This window comes from Fulmarus glacialis, unplaced genomic scaffold (genome assembly GCF_000690835.1).
Source record: "Fulmarus glacialis isolate BGI_N327 unplaced genomic scaffold, ASM69083v1 scaffold32565, whole genome shotgun sequence".
Classification (NCBI taxonomy): domain Eukaryota; kingdom Metazoa; phylum Chordata; class Aves; order Procellariiformes; family Procellariidae; genus Fulmarus; species Fulmarus glacialis.
The window spans coordinates 1-22,725 of record NW_009211677.1 but is presented as its reverse complement, the minus strand read 5'-3'; the positions used below and the strand labels follow the sequence as shown (position 1 = coordinate 22,725).

Sequence of the window (22,725 nt, the reverse complement as noted above, 5' to 3'; positions counted from 1 at the left end):
ATTATATATTATTATATATTAATATTTCATAGCCTCTACTACTTCTGCCTCTCATAGCTGATTAAAAAAAAGTATTTTCTCAATCCACACCATCATAAGACAGTACAGAATGCATAAATGACTCATGAAAACCTTATCTTTCTGCCTTTATGCAGAATTAACATACGTATTGTATTCACTGCCATTCCTAGTACAAAGTAGAAATTTTATCTTTCAGCTAGTCCTACCACCGGCCACAATGAACTATCCTAAAAGCAGCAATTACAGAGGGGACTTGCTGTTCATTAAGTTTCATAATTGAGACCGTTTCTCCCATTACTTGCACAAATCCACTGACAGAACTGTATTTGCATTTTTCAATGCTCAGAGAACTAGTGACAGTCAATTATGGTTTTTTTAGCTTTACTTTTCAATAAAAATAGACTGATGTATGTTCAGTACAGACAGAACGTATACAGGACAAACTGCAAACAGTTATCTGTTACTCTGCGAAAGTTATAGCAATTTATGTTTTGTAATAGCTACACATTATGTGATATGCTACTACCAAACATTGTACCGCTTGATATTATACTTGGAGGCAAGATACTCCAGACACTTCATCATACCTTTATGAGCAATGCATATATGCTTTGGTAAGAAGAGAATGTTAGTATAATCTTCCAAAGTAAAAGAGACCAAGGAATATAGACGTTCGTAAACCTGTCCTTTTGGAACTCAGCGGGTAAGGATGGGCAAATCTAAACTGCAAAATACTGACTGCTCTGCAGTGCTGCACTAAATTATGGCGTATTCTTCTCTGGAGAGTAAAGTGAGGCATTTGCACTGTGTACCTCAGCTAATGATAATCCAGCACACCTAACTTCAGGAGCCCAAATTCCTTATTCTTAGGAAGTTAAATGGAAGAATCTTCTGATTAGGAAGTTAATGAGAAAATTATTTCCCAAGCTTAATGGTCAAGTACTTCTGAACGGTATTTCAGGATAGGTATCTTAGACACTTAACACTGTACATTATGAATACTGTATTCCTCTTCAGCAAATACCAGTTTTAAAGAAGTCACAAAAATATATACAAAGTTGTATTTGTAGCTGCTGATAATACCCTGCTCTTCTCCCAACTCCCCCTCACTAATCAGCAAATTACTGCTCTACAAGAGAAGGGTTTTATCCTGAAGTTCAACATAATTATGATGGCCTTCTAATATAAGCCTAACCAAAATTTCCTAAGTATCCGCCACAAACCAGTGGACAGGTGAGCTACTACTTATAACACAAAACCCATAGTGTTGCACTTACCTGCAAGCAGTAAAGATCCCTAAGGTGCACAGGTATATCATTTCCACTTTTATATATATCACTTGGAATTTGAGGCCAGGTCTTCACAGGAAACTCAAAATTCTTAACTGTCACTTCTTAATCTAGAATTGTCAATGCAGTAGCAACCCAAAATCCAGTTTAATTTTTCAAGACAGGCCGTGATCAAGGTATTATCCACATCCTTAGATTGAGCTACCCTACTAGCTCATCTAGCATCTGAAAGATTACTGCAAGCCTCAAAGACAGACCTATACTTCAGTATATTACTTGGTTAGAACCAGACGATTCTTCTCAATCCAGATCTCAGTGCTACATGTTTAGGTCCTTGATAGCACAGTCCTCTAACACAATAATCAAATCACTGTTACTTCTCTCTGAACAAATTTCCCAAAGTCAAATATAAATACTGATAAAAAAAAGGAATGATACATACAGAATGAGGAATGGAAGGAGCAGATGCACTTGTACCTTACAAATGAGAGTTTGAGAAAAGTACTCAAAAATATAGCTTACAATCTGCTTGGTATCAACATTTCTATTGGTATTCTTTCTGGGGTACATGTGCTTGTTACTCATGATGAGTAACAACGATGCATACCAGCCTGATATAAACTCTGGGTGGGAATTTTGTACTTTTAAACTCTCTTCATAATTGTTTAGTAGCTTTAAAACAAACTAAGGCATGTAATCTGAATGAGTCAGGAAGATATCAATGTCCAGATGGAGATTGGTGACAAATGGTGTCCCACAGGGGTCCGTACCAGGACCAGTAATTTAATACCTTCATCAATGACATAGACAATGGGATCAAGTGCACCCTCAGCAAGTTTCCAGATGACACCAAGCTGAGTGGTGCGCTCGACAAACCTGAGACACGGGATGCCATCCAGAGGGGCCTGGACAAGCTCGAGAAGTGGGCCTGTGTGAACCTCATGAGGTTCAACAAAGCCAAGTGCAACGTCCTGCACCTGGGTCAGGGCAACCCCTGGTATCAATACAGAGTGGGGGATGAAGGGATTGAGAGCAGCCCTGCCAAGAAGGACTTGGGGGTACTGGTGGATGAAAGGCTGGACATGAGCCAACAATGTGCACTCGCAGCCCAGAAAGCCAACTGTATCCTGGGCTGCATCAAAAGAAGCGTGGCCAGCAGGTCGAAGGAGGTGATTCTGCCCCTCTACTCCGCTCTGGTGAGACCCCACCTGGAGCACTGCGTCCAGCTCTGGAGTCCTCAGCACAAGAAAGACATGGACTTGCTGGAGCAGGTCCAGAGGAGGGCCACGAAAATGATCAGGGGGATGGAACGCCTCTCCTATGAAGAAAGGCTGAGAGAGTTGGGGTTATTCAGCCTGGAGAAGAGAAGGTTTTGGGAAGACCTTATTGCAGCCTTTCAGTACTTAAAGGAGGCTCATAAGAAAGATGGCGGCAAACTTTTCAGTAGGGCCTGTTGCGACAGGACAAAGGGTAATGGTTTTAAATTAAAGGAGGGTAGATTTAAACTAGATACAAGGAATAAATTTTTTACAGTGAGGGTGGTGAAACACTGGGACAGGTTGCCCAGAGAGATGGTAAATGCCCCATCCCTGGAAACACTCAAGGTCTGGCTGGATGGGGCTCTGAGCAACCTGATCTAGTTGCAGATATCCCTGCCCATGGCAGGGGAGTTGGACTAGATGACCTTTACAGGACCCTTCCAATACAAACTCCTTTATGATTCTTTTTTTTTTTCCCTGATAATAATTTCACCTTTAACCTGCAAATATGGCAGAATGGACATTATGCTGAAGGGCCTAAAACTAATCATTGCATTCAAGAAAAGTTGGATACATTCACAAGACTGACACTAACAAAACCGCTAATGAATCCTGGTATTTTCAGTTGCCTCTTCCATTTGTAAAGCTCTACCCCTGTATCTTTTCCAGAATTAGCATGTTTACAGAGGAAGTACCACTTTGTATTACATTAAAACACAGACTCAAAGCCAGTAACACCCATTCAAAAGCAAGTTTGTGGCCAAAAAGCGGAAAGCTCTCCTCTTAGAGATGCAATCCACCTACATAAGAAAAATGGGAAGCCTCCTTGCCATTTGTTTACTCTTATGACAAAAACAAGAGCCACATGGTTGAATAGGCAGAATGGGGGAAAAATACTTCCTGTTTTAAAGCTTTAAAAATGCTCTAAGATACCTTTATTTATCATCTTTCATATGCAACTTATAGCAGTGAATAACAGTGCAGCCCTAAAGAGCAGTGCAGCCTGCTAGCCAAGTAACTGCTACTCCAAGCTCCTTCCCCCCAGCCTTTTACATACCCACAGGAGCACAGCTGACAAATGCACTTCTTCAAGGATGGAACTACATGCAAAGACACAGGCGATACAGGAGACATGTTTGCTAATAAAAAGAGTTATGGTTCAGGTCCTTCCCAGCAGATGCTCCAGGGCAGAACAAAAAAAAAAAAACACCACAAACAAAAAAAACCCCAACCTCCAAAAAAAAAAAAAAACCCCCTCTTCAGCAGCAGTCTCTGGAGACAATTACATCAGAAGATGATCTAGGAGCCTCCAGAAGCAGGGACAGAGCACATGACGTTGGTACAGACTACACTACACATCCCAACTGACCAGCTCCTTCCCTGGGGCAGCATGCCCAGGTTCCTCTGGTGGCATCCCAACCAGAGCTCTACAGTCCTGCTTTCAAGCCTCTTCTGACAAGGGCAAGAAAACCTTGACAGTCACCTGGGGAATCTTTGTGAAGTCACCAGCACCAAGCTCTAGAAGCCAGGTCTGCATGGAACACAGCTGGGCCAGTTCCAGAGAGCCAATAGCTAAGGTCAGACCTTTCAATTCTTTAGCTGTTTGACCATGATCAGATCAACATGTAAATGGGCTATTAAGAAGCACTTCCCTCTTAGCTGTTAACATGTTAGCAGCCACATTATAGCTTCCACAACCAGCCACATCTAAATCTCTTTTCATAAAGCTTGTCAAATTCTGCTTTATAAGGAAGATGACAAATGCAAGTGGAGATTCTTCTTATAACCTATTTGGAACTGTTTTGGAAAAAAGGAGGAGAAAGATATACCAGAACAGAAAAACAACTCTACTTAGGAATGCTTCAAAACTCTGTAAACACATCAGGTTAGGGGTCAGTACTTTTACAATAAGTTTATCTGCTGGAACCTCAACTTTTGCATTCCCACCCCACCACAAGCAGTATTATTAGTTACTTATACCACAGTGTCACAAATGTGTATCAACTATTTGAAAATAAAGTGGCATTAACAGTACCACAAGTCATAAATTTTTGCAACTTCAGTGTAAAACATTTATTCAGTAATATGCCTAAAGAAACATGCACTTCAGTGGAAGTTTAGAGAGCAGCCTCTATCAACAGGTAGAACTGATGGCAAAACTAAACAGAAGTCTCAATAAGAGAGAAGAATCCAATGAATGTAGAACACCAAGTAAAACTTGGGTGAGTAGGTGCGTTTTTTTGGGGGAGGAGGAGGGGAATTAGGGGCAAGATAGAGACACCAACGATTTCACTATTTCTCATTTGAGACTTCGTGTTTCCATTTTCTAGGATTATGCCACCTACTCAACATCTGCTACTTTTACAAGTATGCTTAAAAAGGAATATATAGTTCTGTACATAAATGATGGGCTGTCACATAGAATGCTACTATGGATGACACGAAATTGGAAGAACCAGAGCAGGCAACTGACATCCTTAAATAAAGAGACTAGAATACAGTCTCCACAAAAAATAGAAAGGAGTGCAACTTCTCCATCCAGGCAGTGCTTGGAGAAGATGCTACACGCTCAGGTGAACCATAATTGTGCTACTATGGTTATGCTTCTGCTTTACAAATCCTATCCTGATGACGGTTCCTTCGTGCCCAGCTTCTCATTCAACTGCTCTTTATCTGGAAGAAAAAGTGTATTAGTTAGCACCCTATAATATTCAGTTAATTGACAGAAATACCGCTCCAAAACTGTTTGGCGTATATTGAAAAAAGCATATATGAAATGGTACTTCTAATTTTGATAACTGTTCCAAGTAAGGTAAAATCATCTGCTACCAGTACTGCCACAACTTTAAGCAAAAGCTAAATTGCAGCAAGCAATTTGCACAAAGTATAAATCTCACACTCCTTGAGATTAGTTTGTTGGGTTAAATTCCCAGTACTCCACTAAATACCACCTGTTTTGGTGAAAGTCTTGTGTATATACTGGTTCATTTTACTTAATGCATTTCAAAAATTGACCTCACATGTAACTAAACACTGCACTACTGGTTAAACAAAGTTGACACTTCTGTTGGAAATGGGGTGAGGGGGCAGCAGGCTGGAATGCAGGATATTTCATAATAAAAAGTATATTCATGAAGTATTGCAGACTATGAACACCTGATTGACACCACAAAAGTTCCAGTTACATACAACACATTTCTAAATAGCCAAATTTATTCAGAGTAAACACACTATTTCAAACTAACTTTGTGAATTCTCAAAATTTAACTTCAGATTACTCCATTGCTAACGCACCTTAAGGCTTTTTTTTTTTTTTTTTAAAATAGCTGCAGATTACCTCAGGAAGTCAGATGAACACCTTTCTTCCTACTTGCAAGACACTGATGCAACTAAAAAAAACCATGTTTCCTTTGCTTTTATGTCTCATCTTCCATAAGGAACAACCATACAAATAATCCATCTCCCTACACTTCCACAGCAGGGTTCAGCTACTCAGAGTAGATTATTTATGGTAGCATACCCAGTGGCAGAATGGATAAAATCTTGTTGCAAAAGTACATGGATACTTACCCTTCAATTTATGTATTAAGTCTAACGGGATTTCATGTACCATTGATGCCATTTCCTCCAGATGTTGACAGGATATCAGCAAAGATGACAGGGAATATTTTCTTTCATCGCCAAGAGATACTGGTGATGTCATCTTGATAAATTCCTCATCCAAGCAGAAGGGTTCTAGAGGACCACAAAATTCATCTCCTTCTCCTTTTTCTGGTGCAAGACTTAGGTCTGATCTACAACTTCCAGATTCACCTCCATTAGGTGTTTGATGCACCTCCTCTTCATTTCTAGATGCAGTCTTTTTCAGTGCTTTGTATGTGTTGAACAGGGGCTGTATATCTAGCTTTGATTTTTGAATATCCCCCTTATTTTTTGAACCACCTGTTACATATGTGCTGTCTATTACATCAAAATCAGACTCTGAGTTTTCAGATTTGTTGGGATCTATGTTATCAAGTTCTTCTGGAAATGACTCATCCAATATCCTCAAGAAGGCAGCTTCACGACGGATAGAACTTACCAATGAAGATACATCCCAGTGCAGCATCCCATCCATTAAGGAACCCTGAAAGTGGTCTGAAGGTAGAACATCTGTTCTACTACTGTTTTCTGAACAAGTACTTGTAGTATTCATGCTCTTCTTTACATATTGAAAAGTCGGTTCTTCTGGATCTTGTACAGAACTTTTGTTCAAAACAATACATTTTAATTCCTGTTCTTCAGTTCTCTCACTCTCTCGCATTCCAGATGTTTCTAAAACTGGAGGTTCAATGATATGACTTACCCTCATCTGCTCTTGACATCTAAATTCTGTAGAACTTGATTGGGACTCCATTTCTGACCAGGGAGGATCAAAGTCAGGTACAGGAGATGCAGGGGTAGAGCACACAAATCTAGAGTCTGCTGCCTTCTGCACTATAGGTCCAGCATCCATTGGAGCTTCTTCTCTCATTACTTCAGCTGGGGCCACCTCTATGTCTGATGAACCATCAATCTCAATAGCTTTTCTCCATGAGCTTCTAATTTCTGTAACTAAACGGAACAAATCAAGGTAAAATTTAGTACTTCATACTCTCAATCAGTCTGGTTTTTTTCTGTCTCTTAGTAACATAAGCAATCCAAGAAGGAAGATGTATAGTTGCTTATATTGTTTATGCTTAGTTTTCTTCCTCAACACAAAGGAGATTCTACACAGGAAAAATAGCTATGTTAAATCAAATTCACAATATTCACATCTTATTAGGCCTACTATATTGTGTTACAGAGTGAGCCATTAGGGTAACTTGCAACTTCACTGAAATAATTATCTTTTTCTTCTTGTGTGAGGTATAGAATGTCAATGAACTAATCACATTTCTAATCAATGAGTATTATAAAAAACAGAGTTTTAGACTTACGCAGATTTTCTGGAGTTCGGGGAATTTGTTTCCTTGTTAAAAATGCATTAACAGCCAGTGAGCTAATGAGATCTTCTAATGCCATTCCTTTTCCTTCACCACTCTGAGGTGACTCAGATACCACTGTTTTTGCAACCTGCAGGATGTTAAAGAAGGGCAAATCCTGAGAAAGCAAAATTATAACCTCTTTACTTCTGTCAGTTATGGCTCGAAATAAATCCCAAGAGTTGGGAATTTCCTGACTCTTCTTCTGTCACTTACTACTTAGGCTCACAATGACCACAGTGAGCCTAAGTAGTAAGTGTCCTAGAAAACACAAAATGAAGATAGGAGACTGAAATCAGAATTCAATTCTAAGTTCCCTCATTATCTATGAATCAATCTTTAACAAAAATAAGAAAATGTGCTCAGATAAAATACATTTAAGACACTAGTCAAGAACTGCATAAGGATGAAGACTAGAGCTATATTTACATACATAAAACATTTTAGCAGATGAAAAATAACTGTACCATTTCAGTGAAAGATGCAACTTACTTTCCAAATCAAGCTGTGGCACATTTTACAATAACTCTTGTGAAGGAATTCCTCAGTTACATCTTAAATAAAATACCTAAGAGAGCAAATACTTAAATTCCTACTTAAAATTCCCAAGCCCCTGTTAAATATTTAACCTGCGTAACTTCAGAAACAAAAAGGACTGTTGAATTCTTAATATATGCAGTAGTTCATAAAGTATGAGGTGATAAAAATCATACCACGATTCTACTGAAAGTACTATGCACTTCACCATGATTTGTAAGTATGATAACTGCACAAGCTCCATGCTTTCAGGGTGTACTCAGTTGGGCAGTCACCCCTAAAACTTAGTGATACTAGCAGAAAAAAGTAACTTTTGACGTATGTGGATTACGAGAGGCATTTTATGATATAATTATAATTTGTTCTCTGAACTTAATGAACATTTATTTACATACAAACAAACAAAAAATTTAAAAATAACTTTTCCTAACCTCTTCTGCCAGTTCATCTCTCGTTTTCTTAAGAGAGTCTTCTTTTTTGACAGGAGACTCTCTCTGGATAACATGATCACCTGCATCCTCCCACATTTTTGAAATGGTGTACTCATCCTTTCCATTTTTTAAGATCTTTGGAGGCACAGGCTTTTTTTCCCCCTTGATAGTTTCAGTATGCAAGTCCTAGAGGAATACACAGGAATTACTAGAAGTTTTTAACTCAGGTGTCAGAAAATTAGCATGAAGAAACTGCTGTACAAATTCTGAACAGCAATGGTCTTAGTGTTTAGTAAATAAAAATATTTCAGTCTTAAATTCTAACTAAATGCAAAATATTTTTACAATCGTATTTAAAGTCGGACTTAAGTGGCTAGGATAGGGTGTTGCATAGAACATAGAACATCCAGTTGCAGATGAGATGACTCATCTGCAACTACCTTGAACACACTACAGTGAACAATTGTGCAATGAACAACTGTACATCCAAGTTGCTTTTAGGCCACATTATAAGCCTTAAGTTCACACGCAACTTAAAGAAACATCAAAGTCTAACCACTGCTCACACCAAAAAGACTGTTTCAGCAAGCAGGAAATCAGTGACACACTGTACATTGTACTGGAAGTCAGGTGCAAGTGCACCTACTTCCTACTGTCCTTTCCTAAAGCTTAATGAAGTCCCTGGCAGTTAGCTTTTACAGTTTTACAGGACTGATTCAGATATGTAAAAATACTACTTTAAAAAAAAAACAACAAAACCAAAAAACCACAACCCTCCCCACCAAATACTAAATACTACGTCTAGGCTTCAATCAATGTAAAAAGCAAATATCGTAAGTTTAACTTCTTTGACATGTAGGAAATTACTGAAGAATAACCTTTTCAATTAACACATCTCTGTTTTCAGATGCTTTTGACAACTCCAAAGGCACTGAAGAGATCCTTGGGGGGGGTGGGAGAGGGGGGAGAAGAAAAAAAAAGATGTTTTAGAGACAAATTAAACAAGTGGCATGCAAGTCTTAGTAGAAGGCTATTACATATTGTGTGCCCCGTATCTGTCCGTTACGATTTCCCTCAATTCGTCCCGGTCATCAGAAGGCAATTTTACTATAGGGAGAACATGTGACAATTAGAGCAGATTTAGCCCTAGCTGTGTATCAGCCTCCCAAAATTAATAAATTACAAAACTTTTCCCTTGATTACAAACAGAAAAAGAAGGGATTTTATGATACATTTTGTACACAAGTCTTCTGTATCCTGCAATCACAGATAACTGGAAAGTCTTCTGCAGACTTGGTAATGTTCTTTTTCCCTCGATATTCTTCCTCTGGCATCCACAGGTCTGTTCCTATATGAACTTACTGATATTTCACAATCACCTGGCTACCAAAAACTTGAGTCTTATCACTTCTGATGAGCGTAGTGCTAGATGCATAGGTCTCTAAAATGTAAGGTACAGCCCTAACTTGTTAGGAAGAATGCACCTTAAAACATGAATATTTGCTGTTATCTGTCTTTAGAATCAGCAGCAGACAAAAATCCATGCTGTATGAAGTCACTGAGAGAAATCCAGGCTTTAATTGTTAACTACTTGCACAACCTTTAAGATGATATGCAACTACATCTACTGATGTCTAAGTATAGGACAGCCTTCCCTTGCTAACTGCCTTTCAACTAACTCTCCTAGTAGGCAACTTTCAAGTATCTGTAGGAGTCATATTATGAAATACAGCGTTAATCGAAAGGTCATGAAATCTTCCTGGACTAAGTAAATGGCAAACAGGCCAAAACTTTTTACAATACCATTGTTTTGTGTTCTATCCTTTGCTGGAACTGTAGTAAGAGACGCTACAGAACAAAGTGATTTTAGAAAATTCATGAGAAAAGCCTTGTTGAGAAGGTTTAACACAGTAATTCTGCTTGGGAGTCAGGGTTTTTTGTTTGGTTTGGTTTCAGTTGGGTTTTTTTAAACACAAAAAAAGGGGTCCTGTGAACGTCTGTTCTTTTATTCTCAGGCTATACTGAACATATATGCCTACCTCAACCCAGCCTAAGAAACAGAATTCTGTTTTCTCCACCCGCCTCTTAAAACTTGAAAGAATGTAGTTAAAAACTGATATAAAAACCTTGCAACTTGGCTGCTGCACATCCTATTCAGCAGCAACCAGTTGATCAATCACCAGCTGGAGAAAGCGGCAGTTACTTTAGGACTATCTTGCTAAATCAGGTGGATATGATATCTAAGGAGTGGGCTACTGAAATATTCCACTAAGGATCAAGAGAGGCAATATATTACAACTCCAACAAGCAAATTTCTATTTTTCCACTGCTTTTTTATCAATTTCTCATTAACATCATACCATCTTGGTGGTGGTGTTGACTTATCCATCATAGTTTCCGATGCCCCATCATTTTTCTCATAATGTACTTCATGAACAGAGTCACAAACTTCTAGAAAAGCAAGTCAAGAGTTTTATTACTGCTTCTATTTTTTTTTGCTCAGGCTTCCCAGGTGACACAAGTGACTCAGACCACTTCTGTAGACTATTCACATAATGGACTTTATGAACACTTCAAGAAAAATAAATTAATACATAAGCAGGACAGTGAAATCAATCCTTTTGCTCAGGTATCACTTGCAGCCACAGATGCCACTAGCAGCCAGCACCTATCTGTGTTGTTCCTGAACGCATGTTGGAGAGGCGTGATTCTATCTGCTGCCCTGCACATATCAATCATACATTCCACCTTCCTCCAAACTACAATCCAAGCCACATGCCATCATTATCCCCTCCTCTCCATATACACATTGCGTGACACATCAATTCCACAAAGCAAAATTCCACCGGTATTTTCCCCACCACCTTCACCTGCATTTATCAATAAGTACCTCTGTGGACATAGTCATCCCTCTGATCAATGCTGCCTCAGTCCAAGCAAGGCAAAGCACACTATAAGGAAATGTTTTGCACGTTATCAGAGGTACACGTACCTCATCTCAGGACTCTTTAGAACAATAAATATCTATTTTGGCACATGATTTGGATAAACAGCCAAAGTTTAACCTCAGTAGTTCCCTACTAACCCTAAATTTCAGCTTCTGCAAACATAAATGGCATTTCCTTTGTATTCACCTCAACACCACCTCCAAAATCCAAGCTCACTTGAAGAAGTTTGGTGAGGTTAACATTTTCTTAAAGCCTACCATGTTAACAGGCAGAAAGTTAGTTTTCTTAGTGGCTGGATTCTCAGATCAAGCATCTTAACCACAGATTAGAGAGAATGCCACAGACACCAGTTTGTCTCAAGCTTTCTGATATTGCCAGAAGCTCACAGCATTATTGCACAGTGCTTTAATCTTTGAAATTTTTAAGGCAAATGACCTTCCATTTGCAATTCTGTAGCCTTTGCAGCTTCTAGCCTTATACCTACATACCCTCAGACTGCTGGAACAGTGCTTTCACCTTTGTAACCAGAAGGATGTTCTCCCTACTGCTTTGCAGCTTTAAATTCCAACACATGTCGGCTATGTCATTTTTCCTAAAAGGACTGCAAATTACATGATTCAAGCTGTCCTCCCCCTCTTTTTCCACCCTTGCTTTGTAGCTTCTAATTTATAACTCCATACTAGGGACAGTCAACACTTGGTCAATAAGCACTATCCAGTAAAATACAATCAGCTCATCAGCCAACTAGCACGTGCAACATCCATGTCTGATCAAAGTGAGCTCTGATCAGCACTGTAACCTAATGACTGATAGCAACCAACACAGAGATCAAGTAAGGTCCTGACCAAGTGTCAGTTACTGTGGAATAAGTATTTCAGAATGCACCAGGGAAAGATGCTTACCTGGGAGGACACCTTCAATTTATTTTCCCAGCTGGCCAATGGGAAAAGTTTTATCTTCTTTATCTCTTTCTTATTACTCCTCCAACCTGAAGCAACTTTTTACTGTTAGAGTGAACGTGTTCCCTAGAACCCATGAATGCACCTTTGTACATGGAAATCTCTCTCAACATCCTTCATGCAAGAACAAAATACCAAACAGCTGCAGCACTGTTTTTTTGCCAGATCAAAAGCTTCAGAGAATCTTTGAGATATGACAAGGTTGAAAAACGGAAGGCAATTGTGGCAGGCAATCATTCAGAACCAGATTATCAAAGACTAACAAAGATACTTGCAAACGCAAGAAGGGAGTCTTTTTGACTCCAAGTAACTTTTAACAGTTGTGGCAGTGGGGGGAGAAGGAAAAGCAGCTTCTCCTGTTCACCCACCTGAAACTGATAGTAGATGTTGACAAAAGACACTATCCTCCTCATCACCTTCTGCAAAATTGAAAGAATGGGGTGGCGAAGCTCTTAAATCAAGTTCCTTTCAAAAGAAAAAAAAAAAGTTACACAAGCAGGCTGAAAAAATCTGCATAACAGCAGCAATTAACAGACAATTATTTACAACGCCTTTTCTGCAAACCAGCTGTCAGACTCAACATGAAACTTTTCCTCTCTCTGTTGGGTAGCTAAGCAAGAGTATAACCTCAGATCCCTGTATCAATGTGTCAGAATGGAAATTATTTTTCATTCATCAAGCAGATCACTTTGAGAGGGAAAAACAGAACTCAGCAGATGTTCAGACTGATAGCACACGAAAGCTCAATTCAATTTCCACTGGGGGATGGACATGGACAAAACCAAAACCAATCAGCTCACTCTTATGCTGATCTACTGTCTTGACAAGAATGGTTCCATCCCCCGTCTCAAATGAAGACACCAGCTGTCATTAAGTTAAATGTATCTTCTTTAAGAAAGACTACTTCATAAAGCAATTTCTGCTATATTGTGCTATCTGATTCCCTAACCTTACATATAAAGCTTAAGTGTTGCAATACAACACACCAGCTTAGATGTACATCCTCTCTCACCTTCACCCTTTCTCTTCCCCAGCATCAGATAAATTGAACACTACTTACTGGATGCCGATCTAAGATTAAATTAAAAGGACACAGTCTAAGAAAGCTTCTCCACTTCGCTTTCCATTCTTCCTGTTTTCTAGATATAGATGCACTCGTTGGCACACAATGCTGTTGCCATATTTTTAGCCTGTAATATGAGCATGGAAAATGAACATAACACATCTGTTGGTGGAGATAACAATTCTGCCTAAAGATGGAGAGTATTATGTGTTCCCCTTATCCTACTGTCCTGGTTCCAGCTGGGACAGAGTTAACTTTCTTCCCAGTAGCTTGGGGGGTATGCTGTGTTTTTGATTTGGTATGAAAGCAGCGTTGATGGTCCATTGATGCTTTGGCTGTTGCTGGGTGATGCTTACACCAGGCGGGGGATGCACAGCTAGGGTGGTGGACCCAGCCGGCCAGTGGGGTATTCTATACCATGTGACATCATGCTCAGTATAAAACCCAGTGACACGCGGTCGGTGGTCAGTGAGCAGTTGCATTGTGCATCGCCTGCTCTGTATATTCTGTTATTGTTGTTGTTCTCACTGTTACTATTACTGTTCTATTTTGTTTTATTTCAATTATTAAACTGTTCTACCTCAACCCGGGAGTTTTCCTACTTGTGCCCTCCCGATTCTCTCCCCCATCCCACTGGAGGGGGGGTGAGTGAGCAGCCGCGTGGGGTTAACCACGACACCTACACGATCTTTAATATATATCAACTTATTCATGCATTTGTGTATGCATTACGAATTAACTGAAATTCACAACCTAAAAAGCAGCTGCTCGGTACTCTTCACGATTCTTACAACAGAATTTGAAGAACTACACTAAAATACATACACACAATGAGATATGCACTTAAACTTTCCCTAAGCCAGTTTCAGATAAAGTTTTAAAATCCCAGAACTGATTAACATAACAAGAAAGAAAAAAAAATTAAAATCAGATCAGCTAGTAAATGAGGTCCCCAGAACAAAGCCTAAAATATTAATGAATCAAGGGCAAAAGAAGTTACCTAGACAAGAATCTCAGTTAAAAGTTATATAGATAATCAAGACAAATGTGAATTTCCCAGAGGCAAAGGAAAAAGATTGAACCAACATGTTCTCACTAGAAATGATATTATTTTAGAAAAGACTCCAAGGTAGGAAAACATGATCCTTAGACTAAAGAATAAGGAACCAGAGAAAATTTCCAGACAATTACCTCTTTGCTTTCAAATCCAGTAGTACTTTATTACAGCGCGTAACCTTATCCTCAATGACCTGAAATTGTTGGTTTAATTCAGATTGACAACGTTCATCTCTCAATGTCCTCAGGGCTTCATTTAATAACTGAATAACCGTTAAGAAATTCAGTTTTTCAGCTTCATATAGATTTCCTGTACAAACCTTGAAGTATAGCAAGCAAGAAAAAAAACGAATTAGTGAACAGCATCAATATCAGAAAGTTATGTCTTCTGTAGTCAGAGCAGGGATACAAAGTTCCACTTTGTATTTTGATTCAGTTCCCAATTGTTTCATTTTTCAAAAAAGGCACTCTAGATTTAAGCCTCAGGTTTGCTTTCCAGAATCAGCTGCTTGAAAGCAGCCCATAAAGCAATACAAACTAAGAAAACTTCTACTAATAAGGTATTCTGCCTAACCACTACCCCCAAAGACGTGGCAGGCCTAAACAGCACTGTATACTACACACTGGAAACAAAAGCCCATTAGTTAAAGCAATAGTTAAACTGGTCAATCTAGTTTTAATGTCTAAAAAACAAAAAAAACCAAGTACTAATCAGGCAGACTTACCAATGCAGTTACTGAACTTAAAAAGTTAACGGTTGAAACATAACCAATACAAAACAGCAGCATCATCATAACAAACTTTTACATACAAATTAGACATATTTTCTCCATCCTTGAGGAATCGTCTCTTATAATCTGTGAAGTACTTTGGGGTTTTTTTTAAAGGTATCTAATTACACCCCCGGTGACTTAAAAAAAGAAACAGTTTAGCAAGAAGGACAAAAATTACTTACTTGGTGTATGCCACTTTCAACTCTGTAAGCCAACAGCCGTGGAACACTGGAAACAATATTAGTTCCATCTAAAATGCACTGACCATCACAATCTTCAAGTTCGTGAAGTACAGAATCCACAACTTCCTTTTCCTTTTTCAGAGATGTAAGCATTTCCATTATACATGTCCACATACTGCGGACCTTAATAGGCAAGAAGGACAAAAATGCTACGTTAAAATGTTTGCCACCTATAATGAGAGAGTATCAAAATAGCATAAAGGCAGATGAAGGGGCTAGCGTAACCACAGGTAGACAAGTGGAAATAACAGTATCTGAGAGTAAGTGTTGCGGAAATGTAAGAAGAAATAAAGTACACTGCCACAGCAGAAAAAAAATGCTCACCTTTTGAATTCTCTCAGTTTTGTCATTTTTGTTTTGGTCATTTTGTTTCATCCTATACGCACATGCAAAAAAAAAGTTCAAGTGGACTACAATGAAATTATAGTTCATATTTTATAAAATTGAGTGAGAAATTGATTTTATATATGCTAACTTAGTTACAAGGAAAAACACTTACTTGCAAGACTGTATCTGCAGGACTGCATATTCAGACTTTATCTGTTTTATTTCTTTAATTAAAAGCCTAGGAAAAAAGTTACAGTTACCACAGATCTTTAAAAAATCCAAGTTTCTACTATGCTATTATCAGAATTCCTTACAATCACTAACCAGTCATGTTCATTCTTTCCAAATCTGCATACTGAGGCAGTTTTGGAACGATGCAAAAAACACCTTATCCCTGACTTCCTCACCATGACTTTATGCAGAAAGACAGCCAGGAAAGCAACTAAGATATTTGTAAATTAAGCAATTAAGCTCTCGCTTATTCTATTGCGATGGAACAGTTTTTATTAGACCCAAGAACAATAATGAAGTTACCAGAAATGTACTTTATCAGTATAAACCTCCAAATATTCAGCAATTGTACGGTACCCAAATCCCTCAGCTTCAAAAAACTAGAGAACAGAATACCGGAGTACAAGCAGCTGGACCACCAAAGTTCTTTTGCCAAAGCCAAAGTGCTTTTATTAAATTTTTAAACATGTAAAAACACAGTGGCCTGATTTTCAGAAACACTGGGTGCCTGAATCATGCTGAATTCTAAAGGACCTTCAGAGTTCTGATGCCTTGTTGAGAATAAAAAAACTATAGAGAATTACATTTTTGATGGGTACCACTCACAAGGTAAGCAAGCGCACCAACACCTCCCAAGCAGGGTGAGATGCAGAATTATAGAAATCAGAGAAGTTTAGGAGACTTTGACCTCCGGGAATTATATCGTTGAGCCTTCCACTGAAAGCAGAGCCTTCAATTATGGTACTCATAGTCCTGTCAAGCCAAGCCTTGAATGTTTCCAGCAAGGGAGATTCCACCACTTTTCTAGGCAACCATTTCCAGTGTTTAATTGTTCTCACATGAGATTTTTTCCTTTTTTTTTTCATTCAGATCAAGTTTTCCCTTAAGCACCTTGGGCCTGTTGCCTCTTGTCCTGTCACCATACATCCTTGTGGAGAGAGTACCAACATCTTCTCTACTTTTTAGATATTGGAAGACTGTGATTAAACCCCCTGAGTTTTTTCTTCCTGAGGCTAAACAAACCCAATTTCTACAGTTTTTACTCATATGTGTCAAGTTCTCCAACCCTCTAATCACTGTAGTCCTCTGCTAGAATCTCTCCTATCTTTCAATCTCTCCTCAACTGGGGGGACAAAACTGAACACAGTATTCCAGGTGTGGCCTTAGAATCGCCAGGCAGAGTGAAATGCATCTCTTGATCCGATGGCTCTGCTCCTTTTCACACAGCCTAGGAGGCTGTTGGTCTTCTTGGCTACCAGGGCACACTGCTGACTTGTGCTCAGCTTGTGGCCCAACACTACTCTCACCTCTGTTTCTTCTTAGCAGAGCTGCTCCCTAGCCAACCACTTGCAAGCCTGTGCTGCTGTTGGGGATTATTCCCTCCCAGGTGCAGGACTTCACACTGATCTTTGTTAAACCTCACACAATTCTTGTTGGTCAAGTCTCCAAACCCAGCAAGGTCTCTCTGTGTAATGGCTCTTCATTCCAGTATATCTACCTTTCCTCACAGTTTGGCGTCATCTGCAAGTTTGGTGGGTTTGCATTCAATCCTGTCATCCACATCCCTTATGAAGACAAGGAATAGTGTAAGACCCAGTATCAGCCCCAGAGGAACTCCACTCATGATCATGATCAGTTAGACTTTGAGGCACTACCACCCTTTGGGTTCATCCCTTCAGCTAGCCTTCTATCTTTCCAAAGATGACGGAGCAGTTCTGAATGATGCCAGGTAAGTACCTCTGCACCTTTGGATGCATGCCATCAGGTAGCAAAGGTTTGTGTATGTCCAGTTTGTACACATGAACCTCTGCTTTACCCTCTTCTACTATCAGTGGTTTGTTGCTTCTTTCATCATTGCTTCTTGGCACAGAGACTGGGTTACTCACCATGACAAGTGAGGCAAAGAAGGCATTAGGTATTTCAGCCTGTGACACTTGTAACTTAACATACCATTTCATTCAGAAGCAGACCTAAATCCTCCATGTACTTCCACTTCCTAACAACACACCTACGGAAGCTTTTTTCCAGGCTCTTACTAGGCTCTTGGAGCTTTAGCTGAACTTTGGCCTTCATAACAACATCACTGCACACCTGAGAAATATTTCTGTATTTATGTCAGGGGGTCAGTCCCCTTTTCCATATTCCACATGCTGTTTCTTCGGTTTCTGAGCTCTATCACTAGCTCACTGTTTTAACCAGGTTGGTTTCTTGTTATGCCTGCTTCTTTTCCCACTTAAGTGGATGGACCACGCTTGACCTTCAGCGAGGATCTCTGAAAATAACCTACCACTCCTGAGCCCTTCTGCTTTCCACCAGATACCTCATAGCAGTTCCCTAGGCAAGTGGAAATTCACTCCTTTAAGTCCAGTGTCATTAGTCTTCCATTTGTCTTCCTCACATTCCTTAGGATCTTAAGTTTTACAGTCTTGGCTGCAGTGACCATATGGCTCCTGTTGGCAGTTACGTCTCCAGAAAAGTCTCTCTTACTTGTAAGCAGTGAGTTCAAAAGAGCACCACTCCTACTCAGCACACCCAGTGTTTGCATTACAAAGTCATCCTCAATGCACTCCAGTTTCCCAGATAGCTAATGCATCACTGTACTGCTTTCCCAGCAAATACCAGGGTAAGCTGAAGTCCTCTATAAGAATCAAGGCCTGCAGGTCTGAGGTGTGTTTGATTCATCTGAAGGAGATTTCATATACCCTCCCTGGTATAGAGGAAGAGGTGTATAGTAGACACCCACCATGAGGTCTCTCTTGATCCTAAGCCCTCTGATCTTGATGCGAAGGCATGAAACAGACCGGTCCTCTTGTACAGAGCTATGCTACATGTACTGGAACTGCTCTACAGTGCAACTCCTCCTCCTTTTCTGCCATTTACTGAACAGCTTGCAACTGTCCACGACAGTGTTCCCGTCATGTAAACTATCCCACCCAAATTCTGTAAATTCCAATGATACATAACTCTTTGCCTGCACAGAAAGTTCCAGTTATTCTTGTTTCTCAAACTGGGAATGATTTCCATACACAAGAATAAAGAATAGCATAACTTGGTGAAGTAATTAAGGATTACGTAAATAAAATGTGTCCCACAGTGACTAAGCAAAGACCCAACGTTTTATCCTGAGACAGTTATGTTCTAAGACGTGACCCTTCAAATGTTAAGAAATCATAGTGCTATACATGCACCTGATCATTTTTAATGCCCAAGTGACCCTATCTTCCAAAATATAGCATCTCCTATAATAACTGAATAACTGATTTGTTTAGACTACTATGCTTCACAGAAGACCCTACAAACAGTAGAACTACCAATTAAAGGAGGTAAAGGGGGAAAAAAATGGGGAGAAGCTCAACAGAACTCATGATGGAAAGCAGATGCAGCCTCCTCAAATCCTTTTAAAAACACACAAAAGTCGGCTTTTATGAAAAGACTCCATTTCTTTAAATGCATTACTTACTGTGCTTTTTTCTCATATTCTTGAATAACAAAATCTTCCTTTTGAAGAATTTGCAGAAGTTTATTGTATGCGACTCTACATCTTGCATTTGCCATGTGTATATCCTTAGGTCTCAACACTACAGCTTCAGCAAAAGGTATATCAATGCCTAAATGAAAGTTAATGTTTGGATTACATCATTCACTTTTAGCAAACAGACAACTTCCTCATCTACCTAGTTTTAATTGAAAGAGTCACAAATCAAGATGCCCATTTTACCTGGACTTAAACGGAGTATGCAGTGTACTGTCTTTTTTGCCAGTTCTTTCCATTGTACGCATTTTTATTCCCTCACTCCCTCCCTCTCCCTATTCTTTAGGTCACCAAAACAATACAAGATGCCTACAATAGACAGTCCTGATCCTTCAGAATTCCTCAAGTTGTGAGAAAGAATATAGTATAGTGGTCTTGGCACTTTTGGACCAAACCATTGCTTGTGTGGGTAATGGTATACAGCATTACACAGATGAACCTTGCAGCAAGACCCATAAAGCAATAGAAAGCAAAACAATCTGCACTGTTCTATCTGCAGTAGCTCTATGCAAGTGCACAGAACCCTGTGAAAGATTTTGAACAGAGCGGCCAACTCAGAACTACTTAAAGCTCTTGGCATATATCAAAGACTTGACAGATTCACTGTCAAACATGACAAATGAAGCATTTTTATTGTTCCATTACGCTTACCTACGGAGTTCGTTTTCATGTCCTTAACCAGCACATGTCTTGCAAACCAATATAACAGTTGAATAAATTTAGGACCAGCAGGAGAAATAAATAATGAAGGTGTAACTTCTGGAAAACAGCTTTTGTCTTCATTCTAGAAAAGTTAAATTTGTTTTAAACACAAAACTAATCTAAGAAATAAACAACAGCCATCAAACATTTAGCTGAGTACCAAAACACTGCAGCCTACTTGCTAGCCAGCCCGATGCAAAGCTAAACTACTTTGCCACCACAGTTGACATCTACTCTAGTCAGCAGAAGAGACTAAAACTCTTTGAATGTTCAACCCCCATCCCTAGTTCTGTAGGCTAAAGACAGTTTCAATGCAAAGACTGAAATCAGTGTTGGGTAAATGTTAGAAATCTCTGCCCTCCTCACTTCTAACTGGTAATCCCTACCTTTGAAAAAACATTCAAGTTTTCTTTCATATTTTCTACTGAAGTCATTAATCAGTGTACTTTGTTCTGGTTTTGTCTTACTCAAAGATATTTCACTGTTGGCTTTCACCTTGTCCATTACTACTAAGAAAATAAAAGTGTTCCAATACATATAGACCTGATTTCTAGAACTATCATTAAAAGAAAGGCAGCATGAGAAGATAACATAATAACCAATGATACCTGAAGCAATCAATTTTGGTTTGTCTGTTTTCCTTTAGAAAGCTCACCTTAAACTTTAGTCCCTTTCCCCATATATAAGGAAAGACTGATGTTAAAAAAGTTTTTCACGTATCTGAAACCACTTTCACAGTAATAAGCAGCTTCCCAGGCAACTTAAGCAAACATCTCTCAAGTTGAAGAAAATTATTCTCACCCAGAGCTGAGGAACCCTCTAGACTTCTGTTTAACCAAACACCATTATTCAGAAGCAGCCACAGCAGTTTTAAGACCCAAGATTAAGTCTCTGTCATCTAAATTCCGCCATGCCACAATTTTTTCCTCAAACAAGTCTAAGATAAACTATGTGAAATAAGACAAAAGGTAAAACCGAATTCTTTGGTAAAACAATCCTATTTAAAACTCTTATTTAAAAGCACTAGATATTCTCTCAAAAAAAGAATGAAGTCACAAAAACCAGTAGAGCACCAATTTCCACTCTTCATAATACTCACTGCAATATCTTTTAGCCATATACAGCACTGCTTCCTAAATTCAGGATTTCCTACTGGAACTGAACAGTCTCTTTCCATGTAAAAAGGATAAGGAAAAAGAAGGAAAAAAAAGAAAAAGCAACGTCAAAACACGTTCAAATATTCAGTTACCTAATTAACCATTATAAGAACACAACTAAGACAAAGATTTCTTACTGATGCCTCCTGGAATAGAATAGCTAAAAGTTTGTTAAATGACAAGGTTTTCTTGCCATAATAAGTTAATTACAGGCTATTTCAGAGACAGATTTGTCTGCAGCTCTTTTTAACTCAGGAGAAGGGAAGAGGGGAAAAAAAGGGGTTGGAATGCTGACAATTTTCATATCGCTGGTCTTCCTCCAGCCATTTCTCTAATGTGTAAGCTAAAATAGCTCAGCTATACTAGGAAAAACATCAAGGAAGATGGGGTTCTTGCCACGTTGAAGGTCCTGGCAGCAATCCATAACTCGGAAGTGTTACTCGCTGTTTTGTCAGGGAACCGCGTGGGAAAGTTAAATTACTTGGCAGCTATGAAAGTTTTTACCAAACTTGCCAAGTTACAGATACTATCAGAAACAAGTTTAAGTCTTCTGATACATTACAGAGTTGTGATCAAGAGGAAACAAATCCTCTGGCTGTATGTTCTTTTTCCACAGCATTCCCCAAGAGACCACTTTTCTTCCCCCCTCAGCAACTGTATAAACCACATTCTTGATTATGTGCACAGCAGTAACCTCACAAGCCAAATACTTACTTGAAAGCTTCTGCCGCGTGGGACTTATCCAGCTTAGCAAACAAGAAGAGGGCAATGACGTGAAACGCACTGCTGTTCGGTTTATCAAACATCTTCCTAGTACACAAATAAATAGCCACGTCAGAAGTAGTTAGGATGCCGAATTAACACAGCATTTTTACTGGCCGCTTAAGGTTACCAAATACTACTTCATATTACAGTGTTACAAATTATACAGTGAATGCTTTATTTGCCGCATAGTTAAAAATACACATCCTCCAGCCTACTTAACAAAGTTGAAATAATTTCGGTGAGAGCATTCTCCCTCTGGAAGTTTTCAAACCAAGAGGTACGGAGCCCAAGAGCTCCCTTTCTCCACGTGACTGCGCGGGACGTGTCAACCGGCAAGCAAGAGTTATTACTATTCCCGGGTTTCATCTCTTCAGCCACGGGTAACACAGATCACTACCGCAGTTCGGGCACTTCCCCCGTGTTACGTATC

The 22,725-nt window shown here is 39.2% G+C and overlaps 1 protein-coding gene across 1 annotated transcript; it reads right to left on the bottom strand.

Annotated features, from left to right (window-relative positions):
* Positions 1-5,189: 5,189 nt before the first annotated feature.
* Positions 5,190-22,336, bottom strand: HAUS6 (HAUS augmin-like complex, subunit 6). The gene is made up of 16 exons (XM_009577637.1): positions 22,245-22,336; positions 21,473-21,542; positions 20,323-20,455; positions 19,600-19,747; positions 16,081-16,146; positions 15,906-15,957; positions 15,522-15,704; positions 14,702-14,886; positions 13,508-13,637; positions 12,816-12,912; positions 10,901-10,991; positions 9,419-9,503; positions 8,541-8,726; positions 7,528-7,663; positions 6,140-7,162; positions 5,190-5,242 (listed from the first exon to the last, which is right to left on the bottom strand). Exons 1-16 carry the CDS (start codon positions 22,334-22,336, stop codon positions 5,190-5,192), a joined length of 2,730 nt encoding a protein of 909 aa, XP_009575932.1.
* Between the last annotated feature and the right edge of the window lie 389 nt (positions 22,337-22,725).